Source organism: Pseudorasbora parva, chromosome 14, assembly GCF_024679245.1.
Source record: "Pseudorasbora parva isolate DD20220531a chromosome 14, ASM2467924v1, whole genome shotgun sequence".
NCBI classification, from domain to species: domain Eukaryota; kingdom Metazoa; phylum Chordata; class Actinopteri; order Cypriniformes; family Gobionidae; genus Pseudorasbora; species Pseudorasbora parva.
This window is the reverse complement of record NC_090185.1, coordinates 25,905,392-25,923,743: the sequence shown is the minus strand read 5'-3', so window position 1 is coordinate 25,923,743 and position 18,352 is coordinate 25,905,392. Positions and strand designations below refer to the sequence as shown.

The following is an 18,352-nucleotide window of genomic DNA, read 5'->3' as shown; positions in this document are numbered from 1 at the left end:
GGATTTTGGTCCTGTTTCTATGGATGACGCTCTTCCACCTAGCGGCTAGGAAGCATGGCCTTCTGCGGCCTAACGTTACTCTGAGCTTATTGATATGCTTTCGCATGCTTTTGAGAAGCTTGCAATCGACTGACCGTATGAACTCTGCGAGTCACAGTCATCTAAACAGTCCTACCTCTTGACCAGCATGAAGGAAGCTGCCAAAAAAAAGCCTTTTTCTGCTTGCTTGACTTACGCAGCAGCCGCTGACTTCACCAACCTCGTTGGTTCTGTGAAGCAAGGCTATTCCACCATTCCTGTGGTCTAGGACACGCTGTCCACACAAACTTTCTCCATCTTTGGCAAAAACAAAATAAAATCTTGTGTTGTTGGGTGCTCTAGGTCTGGCTTGGTGGCTGCAGAGCACTACCAATGGCTCAACTTCACATAAATCCTTCTCTCAGGAAGGATTTCTCTGGGAAGAGGAGCGACCAGGGTCATCCCCACCTACAATGGTTTGGGGAGCTCGCAGTCGTTTCCTCGCCATAGACCTCATAGGCGCCTCGTTGCTCCGGCTCCTTTGTTCTCCTTTTTAAAAAGGAGAGCTTTGTCCAACGTTTGAGGCTGGGACAGACCGTTGCAGTGTTTCTGGCCGTCTCATGCTCACTCTGCTTATCCAGCCCTGTCACAATTGCCACCTAGAGCATCTCGTGCAGGACTGGTCCGACTTCATACATCCAGCGTCAAAGGTAGGAGATGTTTCTTACGTTCTCCCCTTACGTCCGCTGAGTCAGTTATCCGCTGCCCGCTTAAATGGAGACACGCCCGGTTTTCTCCAGGGGCCAATAGATCACACATTTTTCCATTGCTGCATCATCCCCCTCCCCATGGACTGGATAATTGTGCAATTTTGCTCCAGTAGAGTTCCCCAGCTAGGAGAACCCTGTGAGTTCCTCCACCTCCTTACAACGCTTTCTTTGTATTCTATTCTTTGTATTGTTTCCCTTTCTTCCGTCTTTGTCCAGAGTAGTATTCCGCCTAGATCGGCCAGGGCCACCCCAGAGACATTCCGTATTTTGCACTGCCTAGATAGCCAGCCCAAACATGTATCTTCCACATGTTACCTCCCTATGGGCAGGACGTGGACTCCGCAACGCAGCCATTACTTCCTGGTTCTCATTGCATAGATTCACATGTTAATTTGCTGATGTGCAAAATTTTTCTGTGACTTCACATTTTTTATGCAGGCATATGCGAGCACCATATGCACTGCAGCAACTGAAGCATAAATGTGAGTGTATGAGTTTCTTCATGTGTGATTTGTAGAATAGGATTTATGCACCTGCAGTGAAGTTCCTCTGTGATAAAATACCTTCCTCTGTACTTCAAATTTATTGATACACTGTGGATTTGCTTTACAGCTTCAAATTTTACTCTTGCACATGTTCAGTTGTTTTGCACCAAAAATACCTTCATAAGCCCTATTCGGACGGTATTTGTCTCTCATGTGGACATCTGTAAAAAATAAATTTGCATGCCACCTCAGTGATTAAACTTGCATTCGGATGGTGATTTATTCACGGTGAAGGAGCGAGTTTTGTGATCCTGCGCACCTGGGAACGCGCAGCTCACATGGTCAGTCGAATGATGGTTTGTCTGCTGTAAAAATGTCATATGCAATAATATGAATAAAATCATATTTAATTTAATTTAATAATAGGAAATTATTAATCATTTAAATCTCCTGTTTATAAATGCCATTTTAAAAATGTGGAAATGAGCGGAAATAAATTTGCAATGCTGCAAATTTAACCTATATGACGTTAGCCATGCTATGACGTTGAGTTTTATTTGTGTGTGTTTATTAGTTTATGAGGACATGATTTGGTTTATGGACTATTGTATGCGACTAAACGTTAGCAGTAGCTAGTGGAACGGTTTTGCACTTCAGACTAGTGCGTGTTTACATAGAAAAACAATGCAATAGTAGTGCATTTGAATGAAGAAGTGCACTTTGTGTGAATGGCCCCTAGGTTTAATATGTTTGGGGTGGTTTTACAATAAGCAAACAGACACCGATAGTGTTCAGCTAAACAAATGTTAAACACACCATGTATCCCATGCTTCATTGATAAATTAACTATACACAATCGTGTTGTTTAATGATGTGTAGGCTACTTAGGCCTACGCCAACAACACACAGACATTTTAAGCAGTTTTACTCATCACCTGCTTCCAACACAGGACCGTGAACCTTTATCGCTGGAACCACTCCATCTTTCAGCATTAGACGAGCTACAAATCTGGCGTCGAACTAGGCCTTGTTTATAAAAAACAAATAGTCGCTGAAATGCAGGGATCAAACAAAAACACTTGCACAACCCTGTTGCTGCTCCGGAAAACAAACTCCATCCACTGTCCCATTAATGGTGGGTTCTCTAGGAAGCTGTACAAGGTTGTCTTGCCCTGACAAACAAAACACACTTCTTTGGTGACATTGTTGATTTCATGAAGTCCTGTGACTGCAATGCACCCTAATGCCACCCTAAAGCGCAAAGCCCAAGGAAATTCCACACATTTGAGTTCACACAATAGACAGTAAAAACTAAATTCCTGATTTCACAGGATTGACAACCCTACCACAATGTTTTATGTTCACACAGACCCATACTCTGAAAAAAAAAATCTGAAACTTATGAGAAACCGGCAGGAGTATTTTTGAAACAGAAATACTCCATCAAACTTCTAAATTATTATGTTTCTAAACTTTGTTGATGTTAAGCATGATAATCCAAGTCTGTAACGTTGTAAAAAGCTCAGTATGCATGAAACAGCATTTCACCAGGGTCTTGGGGTCTCCACAGACCCCAGGCAATGAAATTTTATTTTGACAACAAATTCGACCAATTGTTTTTGTAGAACAAATGTAATTTTACTCTGTTTATTAATGTTTTTACTCAACATCTGTGCAGTTTTTGGAGTATTTATAATAATTTTTAAATTGATATGAATAAATTAAAATATATATTAATGGATTTTCACACAAAATACATTTTTTTTATGTAAAACTCACTTTATAAAAGACCCAAAATTCTAACTCTCATTTGTGGGGATAACATGGATAATTTGACAAGGTTGTTGCCCATCTTTTGGAAAATATAGTTTTAAAATAAAAACAAAATGACTTTTACCAGTAAATTGCTGCAGAGCTCCACTATTTGATGTGCTATTTAACTGACTGAAAGACATCTTTTCACAAGTATGTTTCAGTTGGATTCATATCTAAATGTTAGGAAATCACAATTATAACAATTAAAATTAATTGTTTTCAAAGTTTAGCCTTTTTTGTACTGAAAAAAAAAACGTTTTTTTTTCCGGACCCACTTTATATTAGTGGCCTTAACTACTATGTACTAACATTGTAATTAATAATTTGCTACAATGCACTTATTGTGTACATACATGGTTTTACATTGTACTTACATTTTAAAAATACCTGCATGCAATTACGTCTGTAATTAATTTTTGTAGTTACATTTGTAATTACACAGTTGGCACTTCCCTTACACCTAAACCTTCCCTTAAACCAACCTGGTCTCACAGAATTTTGTGAAATGAACACGGACCCTTAACTCAAAATTCTGTGGTAGTTTCGCCAGTTCGGGGCCGCACAGGTAGACCTGTTTGCCTCTCCGGACTCGACCCATTGCGAGTGGTACTATTCCCTGACCGTGGGTACCCTTGGCACAGATGCACTGGCGCATAGCTGGCCCCAGGGCCTACGCAAGTATGCATTTCCCCCAGTAAGCCTTCTCGCACAGACACTGTGCAAGGTCAGGGAGGACGAGGAGCAGGTCTTGCTAGTTGCGCCTTACTTGCCCAACCAGACCTGGTTCCCAGAACTAACTCTCCTCGCGACAGCCCCTCCTTGGCCCATTCCCCTGAGGAAGGACCTTCTTTCTCAGGGACGTGGCACTCTATGGCACCCGCGTCCAGACCTCTGGAAACTTCATGTCTGGTCCCTGGACGGGACGCAGGGGTTCTAGATGGACTACCACAAGCAGTCGTAGATGCCATCTCTTCAGCTAGAGCCTCCTCTACGAGGCGCCTCTATGCTTTGAAGTGGAACCTGTTTGTTGAGTGGTGCTCTTCCCACCGGGAAGACTCCTGAAGGTGTTCGATTGGTGTCATTCTTTCCTTCCTGCAAGACGGGTTGGAGCGAAGGCTGTCTCCCTGCACCCTCAAAGTGTATGTCGCCACAATAGCGGCGTACCACGAAGCAGTCGAAGGTAAGTCCGTAGGGAAGCACGACCTAATCGTCAGGTTCCTCAGAGGTGCGAGAAGACTAAATCCTCCTCGCCCAAACTCGATACCCTCTTGGGACTTAGCTCTAGTGCTCAGAGCACTTCAGAGCCCTCCCTTCTAGCCTTTGGAGTCAATTGAGCTTAAAATTTTGTCAATGAAGACGGTGCTCCTGACCGCATTGGCCTCCATCAAGAGGGTAGGGGACCTGCATGCACTTTTGGTCAACGAATCGTGCCTAGAATTCGGGCCTGGTAACTCTCGCGTTATCCTGAGACCCCAGCCCGGATACGTGCCCAAGGTTCCCACCACTCCCTTTCGGGATCAGGTGGTGAACCTGCAAGCTCTGCCTTCGGATGAGGCAGACCCAGCCCTGGCTTTGTTGTGTCCGGTCCACGCTCTCCGCGCTTACATTGACCGGACTCAAAGCGTTCGGACCTTTAAATTTTATAGTTAAATGGCAATGGCAGTGAATATAGTGCAAAATAGTTTTTTTTATAAAGAAAATGGTGGTTAAATATTAAAATTCCAATAAAAATACACACAAATGTTATGCAGTTAGCATAACCACAGGCACACTTATATTGATACTGAAAAAGCCAAACATGTCCATAAGGATGCACAAGGGTTAAATATGAATCTAGTATGTTTTGTGTCTCTGACTCTGAATGAATTGTGCAGATGAGCACTGTGAGCGCTGCGCATGCTTCAGTAGTAAACCATACGTCAGACTGCACCATTCATCAGCATTGCAAGTTTTTATGAATGGATTCTGCGATCCTGACACACAAACGGTTGTCATGGTAATGAACACCACAGCAATCTGAACTGAATTGGTTTTTGATGAAAAACATTTTTTTTGTAGTTATCTGATAAATTTGTATTTTTGATGATTCCTCTCTTCTTACCCTTATTTCTACATAATTATGTCTTGTACAGAAATAACTTGTAAGCTGAAATCCACCATAATCGGAATGAAAAAGATCAATCCAGAGGGTAAAACTGTTTTCAGAGCTAGAGAAAGAGTGGAGATCACCTGTGCTGAAAAAAGAAGTACAAAAGAATCCATCAAATCATTTACATGTCGAGATGATGGGCAGTGGGATCATGAGCCTGTTTGTGTGGGTAAGATTATAGAGAAACACTTCTGCATTAGGAGCTGAACTTACTGCATGTTATTAAAATAATGTGAATCATGTTTCAGAAATTAGATGTGAAGTTCCACGTGACCAGAATGTGTTAAGACCAGACATTTACTTCAAAGGAGATTCGAAATTGGGAGAAACAAGAAATTATTATTGCACATCTGAGCCTGATCTAATAGATGCAGAGGCCACATGCACAGAAGACGGATGGACACCAAAACCACTGTGTGCTGGTATGTGCTGATATTAATGTTACAGTTCGCACAGTTTCTTTTATTTAACATTTAATATGAATTCTAATAAGTGAATTCTGGAAGGTTTTAAAACAGTTTCCTCACAGCAAAGCAAAAATCGTGTTGTGATTTATCTGTAAAATTTTAACATACAGTCGATCCATTATAACGTATTGTATATGGCACTATTTCTACATTTATATGTGTTTGTGTATTTTCATTCCTGTGAGAATTAGTTGAGGTCGTCAGGTTTGCCTGCAGCTGATCTAGACTCATCTTTATCATCCTGATAATAATTCATCTGATATAATTCACCGCTTTAGTTGATTTTTAAATTCATGTCAGTTTCAGGCAGCTAAACTGAATAGAAAGTTCAAAAGAACAGTGTTTATTTCAAATAGAAAAGCTTTTGTTTTATTAGAAATGTCTTGACTGTAACTTTTGATCAATTTAATGTGTCCTTACTGAATTAAAAAAGTAAACCATTCAGTTAATATCTGTACTACTTGATTGAATTTAATCCTTTTGTATTGATGTAGAATTTTTTATATTTTATTTTTTTCAGACCCAAAATAGTTGAAAGAAGGCTGGAGTAAAACACTGAGGTAAAAACTGAAACATTTTGATAATGTACTAACCACATTTAATTTACAGTTTATTTTGCAGAGCAGAATTAGAATGGGATAAAGATCCTGTACATGAATCATCATGAATTCACGCATTAAAATAAAGCATTAGTTCATGTAAGAGTTGAAAATCCACATTACCTTAAGCTTTAAAATACATTTTAAAATAAGATTTAAAAAAAAGTGCTGAATTAACTAATAAATGATGCCTCATTGTGTAGAAGATACCTAGATCATTCTTTTGTCAACGTCACAGGAGACAGCGCCGCCGCTTCACAACATTCAAAGCACAAAGAGAAGAGATATTGATTCAAACTGTAGGCATAATATAGCCTATCTACACTGTAAAAAATTATTTTATGGCAAAGTAAATAAAACAGGAAAAATTATGCATATTTTTATTCTGGTTGCTAGGCAACGTGGGGGAGAGGACGCTGGCGTTGTCTGTTCGCCGCTTCTCCACCCACAACAAATCATGTTAATGTACTATTAGATTTACATTTTATTTTATTTCCTTATGTTTGTGACTAGTCTAACAGTCAGAGCTACAATTGGGACTGTTGCTGATTGCTGGCAGCCACTGAGAGGTCGTTGTTCGTCGTTTCGCCGTTTTCAACCGCTTCTCTAATGTTTACGTTTGAATTGCTGCGGTTGGTTTCTGGTTTGGAGGACATTTGATGTTTCTTGCCGCGGGTGCTCACTGGTGGTCTCCCTTGGGCTTAAGCTGCATGGTGGCTGAAGTTTGCACCGGGCTAGCGTCATCCGGGCTCTCGTCGTCGGCGTCCGGCATGATGTTGGGATGTTCTGCTTCTCGGCTGCGCCGCTGTTCCGTCCTGCATTGCGACCGTGGAGCGACATCTGCGCCGGCCCCGGTGTGTCCACAGAAGTGCCCGGAGGAATGTTCTGCCTCTTGCATGGTGCTGCAGCGATCCCCATCGTTTGAATCATCATGAAGAAGACCCATCATCTGGTCTTCAGCTGTCGTGCCTCGGCGATGTCATCGGGACACTGCCGCTGGGAGAAATCTGAAACATGGAGTGGACCACAGTGTGCTGCGGAGCTAACAGAGACTTCCACCATCAGCTGTTTTCTGTCCACCATCAGCTCTGTTTCTGTTCACCATCAGCTCTGTTTCTGTTCACCATCAGCTCTGTTTCTGTTCTGTTTTCTGTGTTGGTTGATTGTTTGTAGTATTCTATATTTTTACTTGTTATTCATTTTTTGTTGTTATCCCCCCCCCCCCCCCTGTTGCACTTTGAGATTCTTCGGAATGAAAAGTGCATTATAAATAAAATCTATTATTATTATTATTATTATATTTTGAATAATAAGAATAATCTTGTAAAAGTGAAAACTCTAGAGTTTTAAGTAAAATCTAAACATGTACTCAATATTTACTTGTAAATATTAGACATCCAACAGACAAGTTAATTTCACTTGTGACTTTCTGGCATATTTACACAAATTAATAAAGTACATGAAGCTATTTTAAAAAAAAACAAGTAAAATTTACGTCGTCTTGGAGCAAGAAAGCTGCGCATGCGCGGAAAGAACCGTGACCGCTGAGGGCTTCTCCAATCTGCACTGCACGCAAGTCTCGTCCATGGTCTCGACAGGTAAGCAATAAACAGCATTATATAGTCGTTTTTTATTTTATTCAGTAAATGTAATTTCATGCAATGGTTGTGCTGTCATCACCTAATTCTGTATAGTTCAACAGTATGAGTGTTTTAATGATGAGCTAACTTCCTAGAATGTTAGCAGTTTAACGTTAACATTTGTTAAGTTGAACAAATTAAATTAATAGTTACAATGTAGACACGACTGAGTAAACCGAGAGAACAAATCCTTAATTCGTGGTCAGGGTATATTTCTCATGTTGTGCATCACATATGCTAGCATTATTGTGAGGAAATGGCGACGAGAACCTCGTATTACATTAATGCAAGAAGTTGTAATGTGTCTTATCTGATTTGGTACATTAGATAGTTATGATGACGTTTCGTTGAGTTCTTTTGATCATTTTTTTTAAACACGCTTTGCATTATGACATTCTGGTCGACAGACTAAACAGCAAACAAATGTAAAACTCACAGACGCTCTGCATGGGCTTGTTTTTATGTTACAGCAGTTTCAAAATTATTTTTCATCATCAAATTAGGGAAAGCAATAATGTGAATGCAAATATTAATATTAAAATATTTGCTGTTTACTGATTATTGTTTTTTTGTGTCTTTTTTCTTAATTCCAGAATATTTAGAATGTGCATCCAGTCCTTTGTGCATTTGATGTAAACTGGTTGCAAGGGACAGAAGTGAGAGACCAACTTATGGTTGTCCTGAAGTCTACTCTGTGGTACAGTTGATTTGGTGGCTTGGTTAAAGGTATAGTTCACCCAAAAATGAAAATGTGATGTTTTTCTGCTTACCCCTAGGGCATCCAAGATATAGGTGACTTTGTTTCTTCAGTTGAACACAAAATTATATGTTTAGCTCCAACCGTTGCAGTCTGTCAGTCATTTAATGCATGTGAATGGAAACAAAATCCATAAGAGTTAATAAAATATGGACGGAGAAATCCATATCAAACCGGCTTGTGACGACACATTGATGTTCTAAGACACAAAACAGGTTTGTGCGAGAAACCCAACAATATTTATATAATTTATTACGTTGAATGTGATGTCCAATAGCCTTCAGCGCACGATCACTTCAGGTCAATGTACACAATCTAGCGTAGAGATATGCGTGAGAGATCACTTCTGGTGCTCCGTGTCTTAGGACATCTTAGTGTCGTCATGAGCCGCAGAGGGTTTAATATGGATTTGTCTGTGCATGTTTTTTTGCTCTCATAGATATTGTTCCATTCACACATATTACACGACTGACAAACTGCAGCAGTTGGAGTTAAAAATCTTAATTTGTGTCCTCCTGAAGAAACAAAGTCACCTATATCTTGGATCCCCTGGGGGAAAGCAGATAAACATCAAATTTATATTTTTGGATGAACTCTCCCTTTATTTGGCTTTAATTGTAACAGTAGTCTGTTAATGTTTTGATACTGAGTAACTTGACTGACTTTACATGTTTCCATCCAAAAGCAATTATCTTTATTTTTATTTTTTTGTGGAGAACTACCCTTGAGAAAACCTGTACTCTGTGACATCCATAATGTTGTGTGTAACCTTTACATTTACACTTGTATTAGTTGCATGCAAATATCTGAGTTGATAATGAGGGTTTAAATCTAAAATTGTTAAAAAATGTTTTGAAAAAAATGTTTTTACATTTGTATTTCATGTTTTGTTTCCGTGTTTAGTTTTAAATGCTTTCAAAATGTTTTGATAGAGATTAAGATGCTATCTGAAACATTTAAACCTGAGTGAAGCATTAGCTATGTGCTTATTTTTTATTTCTTGTCAATAAACTACCCTTAACTGCACATTGTCACAGTATTATTTTGTCACATTATAAAAGCAACATTTAATTTAATTTAAAATAACCAGCACTGCATAAAACAAGTAAACTGTATTAAAAGGATCAGTGATTTAAATTAATATAAAATATGGTAATAACCAGCACTGTATAAAACAAGTGAAATGCATTAAAAAGAGTCAATAGATTTACTTAATTATATTAACAACATCATAATATTTGTAAGTAAAAATTACTCAATAAAATGCACAATGTACTTGTGCACTTTGTAAATTTTACTCAGCTTAGTTAAGTAAATTTACTTAATTTCCTTAGGTGTTAAATTTACTTGAAAAAATGTTGTGCAAAAACTTGCGAAATAAAAATTAAGTAAATTCTACTTATTGTTTTTTTCAGTGTATGCAATATTTGTCAGGGTTCTAACCTGGCAGCTCTGTCTGCTTTGTCTTTGTTTAATGTTTCTATGTTTGTGTTGTGTCACACCCTGCGTCCCAATTCGCATACTATCCATCCTAAATAGTATTCGAAAATAGAATTAGTATGTCCCAAATCGTAGTATGTTGAAAAGAGTATTCCAAAGATTCCCGGATGGTTTACTATTTCCGGTCCGAATTCGTAGTATGGATCGATGGGCACTCAAACGACTGATATTGCCCACAACCCATTGTGATTGGACGAGGATTCGATTAGAACTACAAACGCGGATAAAAGGCGTTAAAAAACTACAAACATGACGGATGTGCGAGCTCGACGGTTAAGTAGAGAAGTTTAGATAAAGGGGTTTGAGTGACCAACTATCAATATTTAACCTGACAAAAATATATTTATTCAATGTTGTCCACATTATATTTCACCTGCAGCAGCATTGTGAACATTTTAATGACACGTTTGGCCATTAACTTTTAAATGCATCATTATATTTAAACTGCAAACACATGCGGAGAGTCTCGGACCCACAAAGACCCACACATGGCAGATCAACGAGCGGCTACATTTCTCTCCGATACAGTAGGAGATTAAACTGAATGTGGAGGATTTGAACTGTGACGAATCTGACGATGATTGACAGGGCAGTTAAACGGTGACGGGATACACGTAACTAAGCGACAGAGTCCGTTAAAGATGGCGAAGTAGTATGTCCCGAAGCTTGCATACTTTTCTGCTACACACTCAAAAGTATATACCTTTTCTTCACAAAAAGAGTACATACTTTTAGGACGTAGTATAAGTAGGCGAATTGGGACGCAGCATTAGTGTTTGGATCTGTCTCTCTCTGTGTTTGCCATGTGTTCCTCTTGTCCTGCCTCCTTGTTTGCTGTTACCACGCCCCCTAGTTTAGTCTGGTCTAGTCCTCTGTTCACTAATTGTGCTCACCTGTTCCTCATGTGCTCTGCTCCCTTTATATTGTGCTACCTTCCCTCATGTCTTTGCTGGTTCGTTGTGTATGTTTGTGAGCGTGGTAACACTTTAGAATACTGTTTCTTACTTAATGCATAACTAATAAAGAGTTACTGCAGTACTAATGAATAATTCTTCATTAACACTCAAGTCACTAATATTAACTACTAAGGAATGAGTGTTAACTAATCAATATGTAATAGCATTTTTTAATTGTGTTAAGTATCAATTAGTTAATCAGTAACTATTCAATTCAGTTATGCCTCCTTAAGAACTACTATTAAGTAACTACTAATTCAGCTTCACAAGGAATAACTATTAAGTAACTACTAATTACAGTATGCACAGTATCAGATAGAGGCCCTTTCTTCTTCTTTAGTACTAATGTTGTTAGATAAATGTACTACTGTTATGTGTACTATATTCATTTACATTCACTCGCAAATGTGCCGATTAATGTTTCTGTCTGTGTGTGTCCCCACGCTATAATGTTGCAGTTCTTGCAGCATTAAATCAGAGAAAACAATTCTAGTGAAAGAGTACACAGATTCATGAGTGCACATGCAGAGTGCACAAAATGTGAGCGCACACGCAATTTCTGTGAGTCCAGTTTTGTGCGAGAGAATGGATTGAGATTCCGCTTGTAAGCAGAGATTCATTGCTTGTAAACTTGATGTGCTCTCGCGGTACAATATTAATACTACATTAATGAGGATGTTGATGATTTCTTTTTTTTTTTTTTATGTAAGTATTGTGTGCAACCAGAAGTTCAGGACGGAACCCCATCCCCAATCTAAGTGCCTTGCCAACATGGCTCAGGCATTTTATGTTTATGTGATACCAAATGATTTCTGTATTTAAGGCAATGACTGAGGGGAAAATGAGAATACAGGGAACCTATGAGTCATTAAAAAAGAATTACCAAATAGTTCTCAAGTAGTTACTTAGAACCTGGAACAGTATTCTAAAGTGAAAACAAACCCATTCATAATTATTGAAGAATTACCAAATAGTTCTCAAGGAGTTACTTAGAACCTGGAACAGTATTCTAAAGTGAAAACAAACCCATTCATAATTAATGAAGAATTACCAAATAGTTAATAGTTAAATAATTAAGCCTAACTACCATTAATACAGAACTAATAAAGGAAATTTGACCCTCTATTCTAAAGTGAAAGTTTTATCCTCATTAATTATGACACTTATTGAATGATATTTAAGTTTACTAACCAGAATAAGCCACTAATTAAGCCTAACTACCATTAATACAGTACTAATAAAGGAAATTTGACCCTCTATTCTAAAGATAAGTTCTTATTGTTTAGCAGTTATGTGTATTTTTATGTAAAGTGTGGTTCTACGTGAATCTAATACGTAAATCATTAAAAGCAATAAACATTCTGCTGCACACTCAGTTCAAAGGATTTACATTAAACAAACTACACCTTAAAACCCTAAAATGAATAAGATTTCTGTAATCATTTAACCATTATTTATCAAGTAATACTTATGTTGCTTGCCATGGGCCACAATGACTAAAAAATACACCAAAACGCAACATAAATTCACAAAAGACACTAATTTAATTCGTTCTGTAGCGACTCAGGCGAATCAAACACACAATCGCCAGTTACATTTAACAAATATGTTTTTGAAAGCGTTGTGCTTACTGACAGACCTTCCCCCAACACAACAGAGAAAGACTCTTCGCTACCCTGCCACAGCAAAAAAGCCAGTGTACATTTAACTCAATTCGAGTCAAATTCAACACTCATAAAATGTATATATGACTCCGTCCTTTTGGGAGTTAAAATCACACTTTTTAGAGTGTGAAATATGTACACTACTCACAGAGTACATTTTAACTCCCTAAGTGTTAAAATGTACTCTTGTGAGAAAAGTACATTTTTCACACTTTTTAAAGTGTAAAATTTGTACACTACTCACAGAGTAAATTTTAACTCCCTAAGTGTTAAAATGTACTCTTGTGAGTAGTGTACATATTTCACACTTTAAAAAGTGTGATTTTAACTCCCAAAAGGACGGAGTCATATATACATTTTATGAGTGTTAAATTTGACTCGAATTGAGTTTATATTGAGTATAATGGAGTTGAAAAATGAAAGTTGAAAAAATGAATGCAAAGAGTTGTTTTAACAAACTAGTTCTTTATTAACAAGCAAGACCCTTTACATCACTGAAGGTTAACTTTTAAAATAAATGAATAAGGCACAGTATAGGCATTTCTGTCATCAGAATTATATTAAAACTTCTCAAGTGGTGTGTAATACTTCAAGTCCATGTCAGTGAATATATGTCCTGTATCAGTGAAGTTGGTTCAGTACCTTCAACTTTGCAACAGAACAGCAGTACTTGAGTCAACACAACATTCAGCAGATGAAAAACAGTTGCAGGATATCTGTGGATCAGGTTGTGTCCAGTTGCTAACAGTACAGTTCAGTGCATGGTTGTTGTTTCACATGCAGAGCAGGGAAGGTTGTGCAGATCCAACTCTCTCGAAAAATCCTGGAATGCTGGTTCCCTAGACAACACAAAACCAGACCAATTACAATTAATATTATTTGTATTTTATAAATACAGCAAGTTTATGGTGGAAAAAGTCCAATCATCTTAGACTTTGGTGACTCAAACATGAAACTATTTTGGTTAGAATTGACTGATTTCCAAGTAAATTAAAGGCTTACATCATCCAAAAATGTTAATTCTGTTATTAATTACTCATGTTAATTAATTACTCAGATAGAGCAACCATTCACTACCATAGTATTTTTTTCCACTATGGTGGTGAATGGTTGCTCTATCTGCTTGGTTACAAACATTTTTCCAAATATCTTTTTTAGTGTTCAACAGAAGAACGAAACTAATACAGGTTTGGAACAACAAGAGGGCGAGTAAATGAATACATAATTTTAATGTTTGGGTGAACTTTCCCTTACAGAAATCTCACTTACTAGTCAGCTGCTGGAATGATTTTTGTTCGCTTCTTCCTGACTTTGGGATAGGCAGAGATTTCCCAATCTGTTGAGTCTAAAATCAAACAGAAACCATCTACATGTCAAATCATGAAAACAATTTGTTTGACTCTTTTTTTTTTGTTATTATTTGATGTTAGCCAAATTCCAACAAAGCTATCATTATTTTTGTGCCCATGATTCTCTGATATATGTTAACTATTAAATCTTACCATCAATGTCAATGTCAATGTCAATGTCAATGTCAGCTTTATTTATATAGCACCATTCAAACAACACACGTTGACCAATGTGCTTTACAACATCTATATATAAAAGAAATAAAAACAATATTAGTAATGACAATACACATATTAATAATCATAATAAAAATATTCTCTATCTATGTATTAATATCCATTTCAACACTAGGGATACGCCATGGAAAACAAGTGTGTCTTAAGTTGTATTTTAAAAACGTGTATGGAATCAGCATCCTTGACATTTATTGGTAAGCTATTCCAAAGTCTAGGTGCTACTGCCGCAAATGCACGATCCCCTTTCCGGCTTAATTTAGTCCTTGGAATTTTAAGCAAATTTTGAGTTGTAGATCTCAAAGTTCTTCCTGATTGATGTTTAATTAACAGGTCTGATAAATAAGACGGTGCAAGGCCATGCAGGGATTTGTATACAAGTAGAAGTAATTTAAAATCAATTCTGTATTGTACTGGGAGCCAATGTAAAGAGACTAGCGACGGAGTAATATGTTCATGTTTTTTAATATTCATTAATAATCGCGCAGCAGAATTTTGGACCTTCTGCAGCCGTGCAATAGAGGCTTGACTAATTCCTTTATATAAAGAGTTACAGTAGTCCAATCTTGAAGATATAAGAGCGTGGATTGCAATTTCGAGACTCTTAAATGTCAGGCAAGATTTCATCTTTGCCAAATTTCTCAAATGAAAAAAGCTAGACTTTACAACATAATTTATCTGTTTGTTTAGATTCATGGAGCTATCAATAAAAACGCCCAAGTTTTTCACACTTTCTTTAACGTTCATTGACAGCGAGCCAAAATTCAATTCTACTGCACCCTTAGATCCTCTGGGACCGAACACTACAACCTCTATCTTGCTTTCATTCAGATATAAAAAATTAGAGGCCAGCCATGCTTTAATATCAGAAAGACAAGACATCAAGGATTGTAGGCTGTTTCTTTTAGTTAATGGTAGGTATATTTGTAGATCATCTGCATAGCAGTGAAATGCTATATTGTGTTTTCTAAAAATATCCCCCAATGGGAGCATGTAAAGGGAAAAAAGCGTGGGAGCCAGGATGGAGCCTTGAGGCACACCACATATAAGCGATGTCGCTCGCGATGTATATGCTCCATATTGTACTGCCATGCTTCTGTCAGTCAGATATGATTTGAACCAATTTAGGGCTTTGCCCTGCAACCCTACATACTCTTCTAGCCGTGAAAGCAGCACCATATGATCTATTGTATCAAATGCTGCAGTTAGGTCTAATAAAACTAACACTGCAGAATCACCAGCATCCACAGTCAGCAGTAAATCATTAAAGACTTTTACAAGGGCTGTCTCCATGGAATGATACTTCCTAAAGCCAGACTGATAAAGTTCACCAATCTTATTCTGTTCTAGAAAGACATGTAGTTGGCTAAACACCACTTTTTCTAAAATTTTTGACAAAAAGGATAGGTGAGAAACTGGTCTAAAATTTGTCAAATCAGTCGGATCTAAGTTAGGTTTTTTTAGTATAGGTTGCACAAAGGCCTGTTTCAGCATGTTAGGAAAAACCCCTGTATCTAAGCTTTTATTTACAATCTGAAGAATATTAGGTCCAATGGCGTCAAAGTTTTCTTTCAAAAACCATGGAGGAACCATATCAATAACTGACCCAGTTGGTTTTAATCCACTTACAATTTCTCCTAACTGCTCAAATGTAATACGTTCAAACTGATTAAAAATGGTGGTCTGTATAACAGGAAGTAAAAAGTCACAACTCAATTGCGGGATAGTCCCTCTAAGATTCTCAATTTTTGTTTTAAATGAGTTAAGAAAATTCTCACATATTGATGGAGATGAATCTACATTTAATATCGGAGGGTTTACTACTGTGTTTATAATATTAAACAATGTCTTAGGATTATTAGCATTTTTTTCTATTAGCTCGACAAAGTATTTAGATTTAGCTGTTTTTACGGTCCTCTGAAAATTTTTAAGTGCTTCCTTCAAAATATCATAATTAATATGCAGCTTATTTTTCTTCCACTTTCTTTCTGCCTGCCTACAAATTTGTCTAAGACCTCTTATCTCATCATTTAACCATGGATCAGACCTAGCTTTGCGTGGTTTCTTTTTTTGGGGAGCTACTGTGTCTAATACTTCTCCACAGGCTGAATGCAACCAGTGCAGGTGCTCATCAACACCCATATCCTGAAGAGAAGAGTCAGACACTTCACACACCTCATTAAACCTTGCAACAAATTCTGTACTAGTCGTAGGTGAGAAGCTGCGAAAGCTTTGCAAAGATTTCACAGACTTTACAGAACAACATGAGACAGGGATAATAAAAAGTACAGGTTTGTGGTCAGAGATAACATGGTCAATTAATTCTAAGTCTTCAGTAGGAAGTCCGTGTGTTAGTACCAAGTCTAATGTATGGCCTTGCATATGAGTCGGGCCATTTACTAATTGTGTTAGGTCAAAAGAGTCAATCAGGTTGAAAAAGTCCTTCGTCATCACAATATCTGGGCAGCACACATGTATATTAAAATCTCCTAAAATGAGCAGTCTATCAAATTTTGAAAACAGACCTCCTAAAAAATCCCCAAATTCACTAATAAAGTCTTTCTGTGCTTTTGGAGGCCTGTAAATAATAGCAATAACAATCGGACTACCAATGTCCAGTAAAAGCAGCTGTCGTTCAAAAGAAGCATATTCTTCTGTTGGAATTAGTCTGCACTTAAACTTATCTTTAAATATAGACGCAAGTCCTCCTCCTCGTCCCAATGAGCGAGGTGTATTATAGAAATTGCAGCCCCGTGGTGTAAGCTCAGAAAAAGGACTCATGTCCCCAGTTGTAATCCATGTCTCAGTAATGAACATAAAGTCTAAGCCACGTGCATTAAAAAAGTCATTTAACAAGAATGTCTTATTCATCACTGACCTCGCGTTGATCAAACCGATCTTCAGCTTTATTGTATCATCATCAGTGCGAGTTGTTGTCCGAGGCAGCGGTTTAATATTACATAATCTTACCCCGCCGAGGCGAAGACGCGGTGAGCGAAGCACTTGTTTCGATCCAGTAAAAGTAGGGAAAATCGGGACATTCCAGTTATACGACGATTCCATGGAGCGCCATCTCACAAAGCGGGAGCAGTCCTTTCCATCAACAACCAGAGCTCGAAACCCGTATCTCCTCCAGTTACTTCCAAGGGAAAGTTTAAGTTTAACCGCGAAACCACCTCTTTTCCCTCTACGCTTCCGTCGTTTCTTTTCCAGCGGCAAACATTGCACTCGACGAAGGAAGTGCGGCACAGACGCCAACAGTGGCGGAGGAGTCCCGCCAGTACCCGGCACTAACCGTGTCTGTCCATCCGCCACAAATCCAATACTCAGCAGAGTTTGCCGGTCATAAACCAACCCAGAAGACACGCTTTGGCTTAAGACAACAGGTGAATTAAAAATTCCATGGTTTAAAAGGTAATTAAAAAAACATAGTACAATCAGCTTCAGAGACTGACGGCATGCCAGGAACATCGGCGCCATCTTGCATCTTCACCAGGCAGGTTCTATTCTGTAGTCTTTAAGCACCAACCCAGGGCCTAACTTGATGCATTACAGAAACTCCTAAAAACTGAAAATATAAAAACAAATATATTTAAAGGGATAGTTCACCCAAAAATGAAAATTTGATGTTTATCTGCTTACCACCAGTGCATCCAACATGTAGGTTTTGTTAGCCTAGAAATCTAGACGCACCCTAGCGGCAGCAAATTTAATCTGCCCGCGAGTGTCGTCTAGCAACTCTCAATACCCTTCTGAGCTGTAATCGCCTAACTCTTGCCAGGCCAATCACATCGTGTATAGAGTTGGTAGGCGGGGCCATAATGACGATAGCCGAGTTGCGTTTGCGTGCTTCTAGTAAACACAAAAGCTGGCGAACGGCGGCGGACTTTCGAATCAGCTTTGACTGCATTTCTGGAAGACTTGGAGTTAAGCTTTTCTCTGAGAAAAG

At 38.2% G+C, this 18,352-nt stretch overlaps 1 protein-coding gene across 1 annotated transcript in view; it reads left to right on the top strand.

Moving 5' to 3' along the window:
- Positions 1–18,352, top strand: part of LOC137039766 (complement factor H-like) — a 108,945-nt gene that overhangs the window by 78,311 nt on the left and 12,282 nt on the right. The window contains exons 19-21 of the mRNA XM_067415040.1: positions 5,221–5,406; positions 5,486–5,659; positions 6,225–6,264. Of these exons, the coding sequence (XP_067271141.1) occupies positions 5,221–5,406; positions 5,486–5,659; positions 6,225–6,235 (371 nt within the window). The 3' untranslated portion in view covers positions 6,236–6,264. The remainder of the gene's footprint in view (positions 1–5,220; positions 5,407–5,485; positions 5,660–6,224; positions 6,265–18,352) is intronic.